At 38.9% G+C, this 15,456-nt stretch overlaps 1 protein-coding gene across 1 annotated transcript; it reads right to left on the bottom strand.

Moving 5' to 3' along the window:
* Window positions 1–2,374: 2,374 nt before the first annotated feature.
* Window positions 2,375–14,746, bottom strand: LOC106862599 (granulocyte-macrophage colony-stimulating factor receptor subunit alpha-like). The gene is made up of 9 exons (XM_088159919.1): window positions 14,587–14,746; window positions 11,462–11,591; window positions 11,195–11,370; window positions 9,711–9,850; window positions 6,432–6,470; window positions 5,361–5,490; window positions 4,021–4,111; window positions 3,440–3,521; window positions 2,375–2,641 (listed from the first exon to the last, which is right to left on the bottom strand). Exons 1-9 carry the CDS (start codon window positions 14,618–14,620, stop codon window positions 2,567–2,569), a joined length of 897 nt encoding a protein of 298 aa, XP_088016045.1. The 5' UTR covers window positions 14,621–14,746; the 3' UTR covers window positions 2,375–2,566.
* Between the last annotated feature and the right edge of the window lie 710 nt (window positions 14,747–15,456).

A 15,456-nucleotide genomic window follows, 5' to 3' on the forward strand; every position in this document is an offset into this window, starting at 1 on the left:
AGATGTGACTCTGACTGTTAGTCACTTCCCCATTTGTTTTACATGACATCTGACATGCAGTTATGTAATTTGCATGTAATGGATTTTTTTTTTTTAATTTCCTGCTGTACTTGGATGCTTTCAGCAATTAGGATTTCAGTTAACCCCTACCTTCCACTCCCAACACAGGCGCAATAGCAGGAAGGTGAAGAATTCCCTAGGCTTCTATGGAGTGAGGGAAGATACTTAGTAGTTAGTCTGTTAAAGGAAGAACTGTTCTTAACCCTGCTATCATTGGACCAAAATTTTAGGGTGGGTTTTTTGTTTGTTTGTTTTGTTTTTGTTTTGTTTTGTTTTGTTTTTTGCTAGTGTATGTGCTCAGATCCACCTATAGCTACTTCACAGACTTTAAATGTCTTTGCTTTTCAGTCCACTCTGCTCAGTCTTGTCCACCTTCACCCAGTGATTCCCACTAGAAAGACATATTTATATTGTTTTCCTTTTCGAATCCTCAGGTGAAAAAACTAGGTAAGTGAAATGAGTAACAGTTTAGTCATAGCATGAGAGAGGCAGGGCTCAGCTGCAGAATTTTGTCTCTAGAGCCACATACTGGCACTGGCTCAGTCCTTATCAGCTTTTTCAGTACCTTGGGAACAGGGCATGCATGTTTCAAATCTTTTACTCACTAAAGGACTTAATTTACTTATTTTATGTAGCCTAAAACAAGCACATCCAGTACAGGTGTAGTCAAAGTTCAATGTGATCTGAAATTGTCTAGTCATCAAATACCACACACCTCGGTGACCACTGCCACCTTGAGTAACTTTTCTGAGGCATCATCCTTCCATGTCACACATATTTGTGATGCTAAGTGTGTGTCAGCGTGCCTTATTGATTTTGATGAGAGGATTTGCATGCTGTTGTGATGGTATTCTGGTGTGAAGGTGGTATTACAGTGTCACCTCACCAGCACCTTCAGGCTGCCCAAACAGTGGCTGAATTAGTTTTAACTGATCCATTTGTAAGCCGTATGAGGAGTGGCTCACCATCTCTGGAAGTGTTCAGGATATGACTGGATGTGGCACTGAGTTGTATGGCTTAGTAGAAAAGGTGGTGGTGTTAGGTCAAGGATTGGACTCAATGATTTTTGATGTATTTTTCAACCTTAATCATTCTGTGATTCAATGACTTTGAACTGTAACCTGAACTAATGTATCAGGTTTTTGTTTGTAACACCTTTCCTGAGTCTGTTAATCTTTTCCAGGAGAAAGCAGGAAGCAAATGATGAGCTTGTTTCGGTTCTATTTAACAAGACCCCAGTGCCATCTCTTGAGTGTCTTGATACTGTGTTTATTATACTTCACTATTCCCTTCCTCACGTTGAGCCACTGAATGGTTGTTCATAGCTCATGGCTAGGTTTTGGTGGACTGGAGCCAAACTATGCCTCACTCAGGCATTTTTGCCCAAGAGGAGAGTTACTGTACAAGGTTCTATAAACCAGGGCCGTCTGTTACAACCCCATCACTCTTTTAGCAAGTTACTGTGAGCATTTCCACTCCAACCACTGCTGCATACTGGGAAAAATACAAAGATGATTTACAAGTGTGTCCAGCATGAATTCAGCCTCTTTTAGAAATTTGCTGTGTTGTTCTGGCTGCTGCAAAAATCTTCCCAGGTGAGTCTCTGACCGAAAGGTAATAATTAACTGTGTCAAAGGCAGTAGGTGTGCCAAGAGCTGTTTGTGTTCAGCTACAGTGTAAGCTGGAGAAAGCACAGCTCTGGAAGGCTCCTCAGCACTGGAACATGTCCAGGAACAACTGTTCCCAGCATTAGTTTGGCCAGGATTTACAAGTAATGTCCTGAACAGTTCCTGGACATAGTCCAGAGGTTAGCTCGGGCCAGGGCTAATTTCTAAAGGTAGTTCGCATGCGTACACATTATTTAGGGGTTTAAGAAAGTATGTCTGAACTCTTATGTGTAAATTGGCCCCTGTGCAAGAAAATAGTCCCAGGAATGTTTAGTCTAATGATAAAACATCTCATATTGTAAAATAAGTCTACTAATCAAATAGCAATGTTCAAATGTCTAGTGTAAAAATCTGAGCGTAGCTTGTTTTTCTGTCTCATTGCCCATGTGTACTTGAAGAGCTCTAAAGATACTTCTAGTATAAATTGACCCATTTTTGACAGTAGAACAATGGAATTCAGATATCAGAATTTTAAAAATCGTATTCATGTCAATAAATTATTTATTAATCTTTTTAATATGAGAAAGAAAACCAGTTATTTTTCCTTAAGATTAAAATGTAACTAAAACCTCTTGAATGAAATATTTCTATCATATTTACAAAAGAGAAGATATCCAATAAGGACAACTTATCCAAACAGTTAAAATTAGCCAAAACTGAAAGTAAATACAATGGCATTCAAAAAGATTGCATGTGAGGTATCATCTTCTATTGGCTGCATCACTGTTTTCTACATGAACAAGATGAAAGTGAAGAAAGCCTATATCTTATTCCAGACTTTCCACAGGAATGCACAGCTGTCTGTGAAATGCACTTTCAGACTCCTCCATTTTTCTTGGTTATCTCACCATGTCAGCAACTAATACTATCTCTTCATTTTCAGATGCTATTGACTGAATTTTGCTCTCCATCAGCTGCAAGGAAAATAAAAAACTTTCATCAGTTTTATACATAATGTTAGGTTAGCCTCTACTTATGCACAATTCTGAGTGTTTCATCTGTTTTTGCTGTGTGTGACCACCACAGTTTCCCCTATTTCCTTACAAAACCCTATTTCGAGCTGTTTTCTGTGTCACCTTCTTGTCTTTCCTCCAGGTGTAACTTGCTAGTGGGTCAGTAGGTGAGGTGTGCACCTGGAGGGATTCAAGGGGACAGCTTGGAGGGGGGGACCTGGGGGGCTCAGACACTGGGATCAGGTGTGAGGAATGTGATGGTGGTTGTAGATGAAGACAGCAGGGAGGTATGCTGATCTCACTGGAAAATTCAGCCCTGCTCAGCTGGAGAGGAGCAGGAGGACTGTGATGTCTGGGACCCTATTTTAGAGACTGCTGCTGGTGTTGATGTGGTGCTGGTAGAGGCAGCTCTGCTGGTTTTGTTTCTGGCTGCCTCACTGTGCTCTGTTGTGTCATTCTCCACGTCCTTGTGTTGGAGGGAGATTGAACAGTCCTTCCTGCTGCCTGGATCTGCCAATGGGAGCATCAGCCTGTGCATCTGTGATACTGGAATGGGAGAAACTCCGTGGTTCTGGAACAGCACTGCATTTGACTTCCCTTAAAGAACTCGCCTGCTGGGTTTTTTTTTAAATTTTTCTTCAGAATAGGCAAAAGAGAAGAATGATCCTCTGTAATAAGTTCCTTATTATTTAAAAATTCAGCCAGTAGAGTTTTGTGTTTATTTCACATATTTAATATAAAAATAGGAAGAGAACATACCTCTGAGTTTGTATCAGCCCATGTAAATAAAGCAGGTTTTGGTCCGGGGATCTGTGGAAATGCTGTCTTCCAACAGCCAGTCCTGGAAATCAAAATGTATTGAATAAAAAATTAAAATTGAATAACTGTAATGTGACAACACCATTGCATCCTTGAACCAGCTCTTATCTTCCTCTTCCAAGTGAACTGGAAAATATGCATAATCTCAACACAGAATGAACATATATCAAGAAAATGTTAATAATTCGGATGGTAATAGATTCATTTTTGATTAAAGATTTACTAGTAGTAAATTTCCTTCTTTGACAGAAAAAGAAATTTGTCCTTCTATGTCACTACAAACAGGGAAAAGTGGGTGTAAAAATGTTAACAAGTCGAGAGAGCTGTATCTTCTCTGAATTACTGTATATTTCTATGTGAAATGCATCATATAGCAGAATATACTCTTTCTTTCTAATTCTGTTTCACTTATGTGGTTTATTATACCTATCCTACAGAGATACCTCCACCTTATTTATTTAAAAACCCTAGATGTTACACACACACGGAAAAAATAAAATAAATATAAAAATTAAGTTTACCTTTTGCATAAATAAATTGTGATGATTGCCATTAAGGGTGTTGCAACCCCAAGTAAAATCCATACCGAAGAAGATATAATTTCCTCATTTCCTGAAAGAGAGACATTCATAAACATTCATAAATCAGTAGTAGTAGTAGTAGTAGTAGTAGTAGTAGTAGTAGTCATATGAGGAATAGATCATAGAATTACAGGACAGAGAACAGTTTGGGTTGGAAGTGACCTCTAGAGATCATCCAATTTCAGCCACTCTGCCATAGGCAGGGATGCCTTACACCACAGCAGAGTGCTTGGAGAACCAGCCTGGCTTTGAAAGCTTTCAGGCATCCACAACCTCTCTGGGCAACTTGAGCCAGTGCCTCATCACCCTCACAGTGAAGAATTTCTTCCTAAAATCTAATGTAAATCTACACTCTTTCAGTTTAAAGCCATTCCCCCTTGAAGTATAACTACATGTCCTTGCACAAAGCTCCTCTCCAGCTCTCTTGTAGCCCCTTTAGGCAGTGGATGAGTGCAACAAGGTGTCTCTGGAGCCTTCTCTTTTCCAGGCAGAACAACCCAAACTTTCTCAGATGCTCCATCCCTTGGATCCTACTTGTGACCCTCCTCTGGACTCACTCCAGCAGATCCACGTCCTTTTAATGCTGAGGACCCCAGAGCCGGAGCCAGCACTGCAGATCAGGTCACACCGAGCAGAGCAGAGCAGAGGGGCAGAATTCCTCCGTCCCCTGCTGGCCACACTGCTTTGGATGCAGCCCAGGACATGTTTGGCTCTCAGGGCTGTGAGTTCACATTGCTGGGTCATGTTCAGCTTCTCATGCACCAGCACCCCCAAGTCCTTCTCAGCAAAGCTACTTTTCTTGAATTGAAGGTCAATTCCTTCATCCACCAGAGTGTATTGATACCAGCGGTTGGCCTGACCCAGGTGCAGCACCTTGAACTTGGTCTTGTTGAAGTTCATGCTATGTCAAACATCTGCTGTGGTGACTGGCTGTGGTGAATGTCAGTCTGAAAGGTTTCACTTGGTATAAAAACGAATCCTGTATTTTATCTCTTTAGCAAAATGTCTGATGGGAAGCATTAACATTGATCCTATTTGTTCACACCCTGCAGTAAGCAGGAGCTCACTACAGCCGTAAAGGTATAATTTTAAATGTTTCTTCCAGTGTTAGAATGTTAAGAAGTTGATTAAGTCTCTTCCTTCTCTTCTCTGTAGTGTGGTGTGAAACAAAACATTTGCTAATCCTTTGTACATCTGTGTGTCTGTAGGTGTCTGACAATGTGTGAGGTAGACAGGACATCACTGGGGAAGAGTAGCCCAGGATGTGGATTTGTTCTTACCAAACTCAACAGGTGCACTCCATTCCCCCCAGGCTGAATTCACAAAGCAGGCACTGCCAGCTGCTCTCATTTTCAAGACATACTTCTTTCTTGTGTTGGATCTTAGAAATAGGTTACTATTTCCCCCTTCCTAAAAAACCCAAAAAACTGAATGACTTTTCTTTGTTCCATGGCTATGTTGACAATATGCATGTGCAACCAGTGAAACTTTCAAGAGGCTATGAAAACATTGCTTGTTAAAGAAGACTGCTGTTACAGAGAAAAAAAATCATTATTTATATAATATATACGCAAATATGTTTCTCAAAAACAACCTGACACTCATCAAACTTTTTACATTTAGAAGCATTTCATCTTTTGCACTATAAAAGCATAACCTGTGATTTCTTATGGCATGGTTTGATTTACTGATAATTTCCCACAGCACAAACATCTCGAACCATCTCATTTTACTACTGCTAGAACTGAGTGGTTTGAGGAATAAGGTGTCTGTGCACCTGCCTCAGTCTCTGCATTATGAATTTTCAGAAAAAGCATAACTTTCTCTCCAAACCTGCAAAATAAGTAGATGACTGCAATACTTACCAGAATTTACTCAATACTCTTGCTCTTGGAGACTTTTGCATAGAGGTGGGGTGTGGAAGCTGCACTGATTAAAAGGAGGTGCAGCATACCTGGATGACAGCCTCCATCCCAAAAGGGCTTTTGTGGTCTATGTTTTTCATAAACAAAATTGAATTCCTAGGAGATACTCCATCTTTTCCCTGTTGTCAGTGATGTGTGACTTCAAAGTCTGTTCCAAATATTTGAGGAGAGTGGACAATATAATGAAAAATGGGGGATTTTGAAAAAACTTACAGAAAAGCAATAAAGTTCTGCCCCTGAATGTCTAGTAAATTACATATGCCATGATGATTTAGCAGTTTGAAGCATTCATGAAATCTATAAATAAGGTTCCCATAAAGCATAGGACACTGAGCACATACTGATTTAAAGGTATTTGCATTCTATTTACTTTTCACAGTTGACAATTAAATGAATGTGTATTGCTGATTAATAGAACAGACTTACTTGTATGGAAGTATATATGGGTTTTCCTTTAAGATTATCCTGTAAATTGAAAGAAAAAGAAAAGCAACTAACTTTATTTTTGCCATTGTTGGTTTTATGTTTCAATAATAATTAATTTTTATCTACTGTCCCATTTTTCTGTATTCTCTTTCTTGTGTACCTCATGGTTTGTTTGGAAGACCTAGGGATTTAACATTTAGTATCTAATATCTAATTCATTTACAATGCCAAGTTTATATAGTAATTAATTCTGCTATGGAAAGATATTTGTTTTCCTTGTCATCACAGTTGAGATACAAATTTTATTTCAGATTGAAGCACAAGGCGAACCAGATCTAAATGAAAACTATAAGTTTATTCTCACAGACACCAGGAAAAAAAAAAAGAAGATAAAAAATCTGTGAAATAAACTTCTTAATTCACATCTAATGCTTTAATATTACAATAGGTGTCACTGTATGGAATTGCAAATATTATGTAAATAGTATTTTGTTTTGTTTTAGATGAAAATATTTGGGACTGGCATGGATTCACTTATATTTTAGGTTGCCCTCCACTACATTTTTAATAGATAGATAGATAGATAGAATAAAATTTGCTCTTCTTATTTGATTAGCCATAATACTACCACACACAACTAATGACTACAGACTATATAATCTCCATTAGACAACTAGTTATGTATATTTGTAATTATTTTGTAGTACATAATTTTAGAACAAAACTCAATTAATCCAGACTTACTTTTTCAAATAATTGCAAGCCTGCTCATGTGGCATCTGGACATGAGGCTGTTCAGCCTGGAGAAGAAAGGGCTCTGGGGAGAGCTTACAGCACCTTCCAGTACCTAAAAGGGTCCTACAGGAAGGCTGGAGAGGGATTTTTCACAAGGGTGTGTATTGATAACACATGGGGGATGGCATTGAGATGAAGGAAGGTAGGTTTAGATTAGATGTTAGGAAGAAATTCTTTACTGTGCTGGTGGTGAGGCACTGCAACTGGTGGAGGCCTGTCCAGTTCTGACAACTGGACTGAACACAGAGCCACGTGGTTTTTTGAGCACTTCATGGGATGGTGATTCCATCACTTTCCTGAACAGCTTGCTCAAATACATGACCACCCTAATATTCCATTTAGACCACCCCTAGAGCAACTTGAGGCCATCTCCTCTTGTCCTTTGGTTTGTTTCCTGAGAGAAGAGACTGACTCTCACCTGGCTATAACCTCTTTTCTGGTGGATGTAGAAAGCATTAAGGAGTCCCCTGTGCCTCCTTTCTCCAGGCTAGACAACCCCAGCTCCATCAGCTGCTCCCCATAAAACTTGTGCTCCAGACCCTTCACCAGTTCCATTGCCCTTCTCTGGACACACCTGAATTCTGGCATGCAGAAAGTCAGGCAAGTGTTCCAGGTGAGCATGGCAGGACATGAAGATTGAGTCTGAACTCAGAGACTAAAGGGAATTATATAAAAAGTAGAAGAAGGGATTTGGGAGGAATATAGAGACATCATTGCACGTAGAGGAATGGAGTCAGGAAAGACAAGGCTTAGCTGGAGTCAAGACTAGTGAGGGAGGTGAATACAAGAAAGTCTTTTATGAGTTCATTGACACCAAGAGAGGCTATGGAGAAAGCAGGCCTATTGCTTACTGAATTGGGTGAACAAAAGACATAAGGGAGGTAAAGGTATCTGGTGCCTTTTTAGCTCAGTTTTCCCTGCTAAGTTTTGCCTTTGGTTTTTTCACATTTCCCGATCTATAAAGCCTTAACAAAAAACATCACTGAAGAAGAAACATTTTTTCAAACATGAGTAAATGTGATTGAAATTATGTTACTCATGGTGTTATCCTTTTTTCAAAGTTTTGGTGGGTTTTTTTTGGTTTTTTTTTTTTTTTTTTTTTTTTTTTTTTTTTTTTTTGCTTACTCCCAATGCAAGAAACTTCAGTTGTGAAAAGTAAAGTTTAAAGGCTAACTGTAATACAACATTTGTTAGTCAGAGTGTATTGGTAAAAAACCACAAGTTTAGACCTGTCAGTGATAAAGCAATAAATTTGGTAGAAGAAATTTTTATGGGTAAATCTTCCAAAGATATGATTATAGTTGCATCTTATAAGTGTCAAAGAAGCCTACACTGCTCAATTGCTGGAATAATTGCTGTACCTTGACATAATTAGCTAGGTGAAAACTGCTAATGATTATTAAAAAAAACTAGAAAATTCACACAAGGTGTGAATTGAGTATTCGTTATAAAATGAGTATTACATATATTAAAAGTTATTGAAAAGGATATATTGCTTTACTGCAATAGACTTTTGTTCTGATGTCAGACAGAATTTTCAATAATGTTGCTTTGTTACAACAGCCAAGTGATTCAGAGAAATAATGTTGTTTCATTGCAGTTAGCTGGGCTTGCAAAAAGACTCATCTCTGAAATAGTACGCCCAATCCAGACTAAGAAATTCCAAATCTCAGAAACCTAGGGAATGTCTTCAATCAGCCACTAAGTGGCCAAATCTGGCTGTAGTTCAGGAAGATTTTTCCTTTGTAGTCTCTGTCTGCCACCCTGCGGCCTTCTGGTGCAATTCTGCCGCAGTGGTTTGCATCTGCTCTCTCAGTGGAATGCAGCCATCCCATTCCTTCCCTATTGCTGCCAAAAGACTTGGAAAGTCAAGGTCACCCCACCACTAACTTGTCCTTAATCACACTGACTTTCTGCTTTCTCTCACACTTATTTTCCTTTTATTTATTATTATAAATCTTCAGCTTTTGGACCAACATATGTGATGCTTATATTTGGGTAAGCTATTTGCATTCCATACATGGAGAAAACTCATTCACTTTTATTAACTCAAAATTGTTAACTGAATGCACATTTCTATTTTCACTCTTTAAAGTCCAGCTCTGCCCTTCCACAGAGATCCAGTTTCCACTGGAAAGACTTCAATCCAGGGCAACAAGTGAAAGAATTGCCTTTTCTAAGTGTTGTAACAGACAAAGCTATGATGTATTTGAATCTCGATTAACCATGCTTCTCCTCTGGGACTGTCCCAGACATCCAGTGTATCTCCAGGAGTGTCTTACTCAAGAAGGCAGGAATTAAAAAATAAAAATGGGGCAGTATGGAATAGCAGGACTTGGCGTGGACCTGAAAAGTGAAGTCACAAAGGAATAAGGTGCTATGCACAGGGAAGGCTACATCATAGAAGAGAAACTTATTTTCTTTTCACTCGTGTATTGGTAAATGCAAATATATTAATTAAAGCTTAAGTGAGGAATTTCTTACCTTATAGTTTACATTAATTTCATATTTAAAACACATATCTTGGTTAGAATGACTTATTTGGGGTCGTTGCCATTGAATTATGCAATCATTTTTAATTTCATCGCAGTTGACTGTGATATTTGATGGAGGCATGAGCTTTTCTGAAATGATATAACCAAGAATTCAAATAATTAAAATCACTTGATCTCTTTTTGATTTGATGAAAGAGAGTGAAATTACAAGTAACACCTCTATGAAGAAAGATACTCGTTTGTATCAATTTTTCTTAGGACCTATTAGAAATAGTTGAAAGACCAAAGATTTCTAAATCGTGTATACAGGATCATAGAAAAAAAAAAGAGACTAAGACAGGGAACATCATATAAGAGCATACAAAGAAACAACCCCCTCCATTTACTTTTCTAGAGGAATAAGGTAGAATACTGTCTTCTTTTTAAGAAAATGTTTATTACTGCAGATGAACTAGCTGCTGCTATCTCTAAAGTAAGAAATACAAAGATCTTTCTTTTTGTTTTCCTTAAGCCTCCTCACAATGCTTCTGTGACATGAAGGTGTTGCCTTCAATCTGTTGTGAACTATGCAGTTTGTTTCCTCCTTGCAAAAGAAATAGCCATACAAATTTAAGAAAGACACTCAATTTTTAGTAGTCTTGCCAACTTCTTCATGTATTGCCCCTCTTTTCACAGATGTAAGCAAAAGCATGAGGATCTTTATTTTGTTGGAATGTGTTGGAACAGCAAAAGACAGTCACTCATGGCAGAAAGGGTGACAAAAGGCTGATAAAGTTTAATATCAGCTAGAATACTACTTTCCATTACTCTTTAGGGACAAGCTTAGCCTGTTTGTGATGGGCTACTTGGTCAAAGAACAATCTTTTTTATCTGCGATGAGTGACATTACAGCTCAATTTCTTCTTATAGAACAAAGCCTTTTTTGCTCAGTCTTTTAACACAATACCAGAACCAGTGTGACATTTCCAGTGAGACTTTGCTGCAGTAACAGTAGCTGCACAGGATGCTTTTAAGTACAGCACCACATGCCTAAGGAATGTTGTACATGTCTTAATTAATTTACTCTAGAGTATGATGTCCTGTGTGTCATCCCCACTGGCAATGAAGCAGAAATCAGTGCTCAGATAAACTTCTAATAAGTCTCCTTTCTCCTCTATTGAAAGGTATTTGGCCATCATTGAAGGGCAGCAGGGGAAAGTACAGTTTTTAAAGTCTTGTGGACCTTGCTTAAGAAAAACCTTAAACTCATAAGGGCAGATTGCTAAAGAATCTGAGACACAATACAGGTGTCTTGTACCTTTCTTGTTTAATTCCTCTTTGTCTTTTGCTTGGGGAATAGGTGTTCTTGAGAAAGTCACAGTCTCTTACTCTCAGCTCTGGATGAGACAGTGTACATAGTTTCTTCTCAGAGATAAATGCTCTGCTATTTTCATATAATAATTAAAATAAAGGTGAAATAAATTATTTACTTACCAATTTTATACAGGTCAATGTACTCATCATAGAACTGGATCAGGGAGTCTTTGCTAGACCCATTCACCAGAAAGTAAGCTTTTTCAATCCCTATGCTCACATTTTGGAAAATACATCCCATATTTCTACAATTTTCATCTTTAATGTAAAGCTGGCATTCCATCTCTTCTTCATCTCTGCATACAGCAAAGTATTTTAGTTAAACATGGGCACTGTGATGTGTTGAATGAGAATTCAGAATTCCCTGGACCAAACAGACCTGCTTACCTCGACTTCTGCCAGTAGAGAAAATACTGTGTGTCTGCTGGAGCATCCCTTCCTGCCTGCCAAGTGCAGTTCATGAGGAAGATGTTATAAATCACACAGGAGAAGTTTCCAATGGCCGACCCATTCATGCCTGCGAACACAGGAATATCCAGGATGAGGAAGAATCACGTGATTCTTCGAAGCTGGAGGATCATGGCACACACTTAGGTATGCTAGATTCTAACTAGTTATTGCTTGGATTAGGAATGATTTATTTCATTTTGCTTGATAACATTGAAATATAGTTGCCCTGACAGATTCAATGAAGAATTTTTTATGGATAAATCTTCCAAAGATGTGATTATAGCTGCAACAAAACAATTTGTGTGACGAAAAAAGCTGGTGCTCTCATGAGCACTGCATAAACTTTACAGATGTACTTTAGATGGCTGCTATTTTAAGGTTTAAAGATTGTTTTTCTATCTGCTGTATACAAAGTTAAGGATGAATAGATGTCAGGCAAGTGGGTAAATAGCTGCAAGCAGAAAATATCAAAATAAGTCACAGTAATATCCATCAACTCAAGTTACCCAATGTTGAATATGGTAAGTTTGCTGAGGGTGTTAGCTCATGGGCTTTCAAGGATGTAGGTCAGATACAAGGAAGAAAACCTTTACTGTGAGGCTGTGAGGTAATGGAGCAGGTTGCCCAGAAAAGCTTAGATGCACCATCCTTGGTGCATTTGAGGCCAGGTTTGTTGGGGCATTGAGCAACCAGGTGTACTGGAACATGTCCCTGGAGGAGTTGGAACTAAATTATCTTCAAAGCCCTCTCCAACTCAAATTATTCTGTGAATATGATTCTATGATTGAGGAACAGTGTCTCACTTCTAAGAATTCAGTATCAAACCCAGTAAAAAGTCAAAATCGTGTCTAGGATCTTTCTTAGCATGCAGCAGGTACTTTATTTGTTAAAAAGCTTCATTCAACTTAGTTCCATATATTCCTCTCGACAGCTTTTTAGATTTTGTCTGGGACATCCAGACACACCTCTTTGACTTCCTAGAGACTCAGTAAGTACCTCAGCAAACAAAACAGCTGAAAAGCAAAAGATGGACCTACCTTTTATTTCAAAATGTCTTTACCTCGTTTATGTTTCTATTACAGTCTTCAGATTCAGAGAAGATGAAAAGACAAATTTAAAATTAACTATAAATAGGGCTGTCTCCCTTGCTGCTTGTGTTTTGGGGAACCATCTTAGCATCGGAAGTGTTGCGAAATGAATGTTCATCACTTCCCCCCTGATTCATAGCAAATTTTGTAATTGCCCAATTTGGGATTTCTTATAACATGAACAAGAAGTTAGCTGGTTAAATTTCCCCTTTTCTTGCACCAGAGTGTGCTGGTGTTTGGGAATCCAGAAAGTGCATAGAAATATTTACTTTTACAGGTATTTCTCTCTAGCGCTAAACAATTCTGAGAAGTAGAAAGTGTCTCTCCACACATCTCTCTGGGGGATGGAAGATGGGGAATGGGGATGGAAGCCCACCCCACTCCCATCCCAGACCAGGGCAGCTGTGGACCCAGGGCAGCCCCAGCCCTGACCCCAGGCACCTCTTTGGGGACTGGGATGGGCCATGGGCCTGAGGGTGAGCTCAGCTGGGCAGGGCTTATGTCCAGGCAGGGCAGGGCTGAGGGAACCTGGGACTGGCCCTGCTGTGGTATCACTGGGCAGGGCTGATGGATCCAGGGGAATGATGTCCTGGGTTCTGGGCAGGGTGGGGGAAGCTCCAGGGGCTGGGCAGGGATACCAAATCTGTGAAGGTTCTCAGGGAAATGACAATGCAAACTGTAAGTGTTCTTTAAGCAGATGGAAAAAGGGGATTTCAAATCTTGGATATGATGTTTTCAGATAAGATAAATCACTATTAAAAAGTGGGATGCGGGTTTGTCCTCAATCCATTTCTCCCAATGTGAAAATAGCCAAACTACAAATTGCCACTGAAATAGAAAAAAATTGCAGGTAGTAAGCATTCAACTACAAATAGCTGCTCCAGGCCCTGCTGTTGAGCATTTGTTACCTTCTTAGGTCACAGCTGTGCATTTTCTAAAGAAGAGGATTATTATAAACAGTATAAAACATCAAAAGCTCCTTCATACCCTGAAAGGCTTTGTTTCACAGAAGACAATGTAATTTGTTTAATATGGATATTTTAAATCCATGTAAAGTAATTTAATTTCTTCACATTGAAATTGAAGCATCATTAGAAAATATGGTTTTTTCAAACACCAAGATATGTCAACATTTTCCTCTTAAAACCACCAGATCCTTTCTGCTTGGAGTTAAAAACTTGTAGGAAAGAGAACAGTCCATGTACTTCCCTAACACTCCCATTTCTTGGCTGTTATATTTGGAAAAATCCATCTGCTGCCTAACAGCCTTCCAGCATGTTCCAGTATTTGGCTTTATCAAAATCCTGAGGTCATTCCAGTCCTATAGCTTCTTTATTGACATATGGAATGACTTAACCATGTGAGGAGTAGCTCTCATATATCAGCTGTTCATAGATAACTGGGATATAGTTATGTCCAAGAGAGGAAGCTGAAGGCAGCACAGTGCTGTCTTTCCTTGGAGATAAAGAGAGCTTATCTTCTAGAGACCCAGAAATGCCTGGGCACATGAGTGCTTCTGCTTTCTGGATTCTGCTAGAGTGTGAGATTGGTGACTGGTGAGCTAGAAGTGCACTGTCATTTTCTGGGTTCATTATATAGTATTGATTGTGGATATTACTTATACTGAGTTGTCGCTGAGGCCAGCCAACACCACAAAGAGGAAATCTGACATGCATTCTTCTCCTCAAATCATGTAGGATAAACTGAACAGGTGTAGTGAAGCAAGTCTACTCATCATATGGGAAACTTTTTGACAGCAAAATTATTTTCTAACACAAAAAAAAAGAAAAAGGAGGAAAAAAAAAAGAAAAAAAAGGACAAAGAACCTAGCTCACTTCTGCTCACACGCAGTACTAAAAACATAGAGTAAGGCATGAAAGAAGAGCCAATGTATTAAGTGGCACTCTATGTTTGTTTTCATGCATTTATTCACATCTGTTAATAACTCTGTGTTAACTGAGGAGATGAACTCACTTTGAGCATCCAGAACTTCAAAATCTCCAGTCATCCATGGAATCAAGAGGCATGAGAGAATCAACAGAACCTTGCCTGGTCTTTTGTGGTTTCAGAGGTAAAGATCTAAGGCAGTGTTGGCTCTATAAGGACCAATTCAAGGACGTTCACTCTCTTCATATGCTAGTAGAGAATAAAAATGTGAGAAAGATTTTCTGAAGCATATCTATGAGACAAAGAGTGGGAATGACAACCATGTACGTATAGGTGGATATTCTACCAAAAAGCACATTTAGTCAAATAAGCAGCTCATTTTGGTAAGAATTGCTATGACTATAGTGTGACCCCTATCACATTATAGATGTTAATAGACATAGCAAATAAAAGCTTGGACATCAGGTCTGAGCCCATGATAGTTGTTCAGAGGTAAAAGCAGTCCATTTTCAGAAGTTTCACTGTACTTCCAGATTAAATAAATTCCGTACGTAACCATGTACGTTTGTTTGTTTTTTTTTTTTTTTTTTAACACTGACTGTCCTGTAAAGAGAGAAGGACTGATCACAAAAAATGTAAAACCCCACAGTTTATTGTGTCCTCATCTTTGGAAGAAAGCACTCAATTCTGTGGTGGTAACATACTGTATTTCATGGAGAAGGGTAGTGGTAAGTACCCAGGTAAAATCAGAGCTGAAAGAAATGTCATGGAGAGTCAAATAGGACTTGGAAAATGAGGGAAGTAAAATTTTTCGTTTGCCTGCCTTCCCATGTTGCCACTCTGGAGATCTCTTGAGCTTGCAGAGAAGGCAGCAGGGAAGCAGTGTGTTTTTGTGTGCTGTCTCAGATTATGTATCTCTGAAACACAGTGAGTAAGAGTGAAATTTGAGGTTTTGGG

This window comes from Sturnus vulgaris, chromosome 2 (genome assembly GCF_052056855.1).
Source record: "Sturnus vulgaris isolate bStuVul1 chromosome 2, bStuVul1.hap1, whole genome shotgun sequence".
Lineage (NCBI taxonomy): Eukaryota > Metazoa > Chordata > Aves > Passeriformes > Sturnidae > Sturnus > Sturnus vulgaris.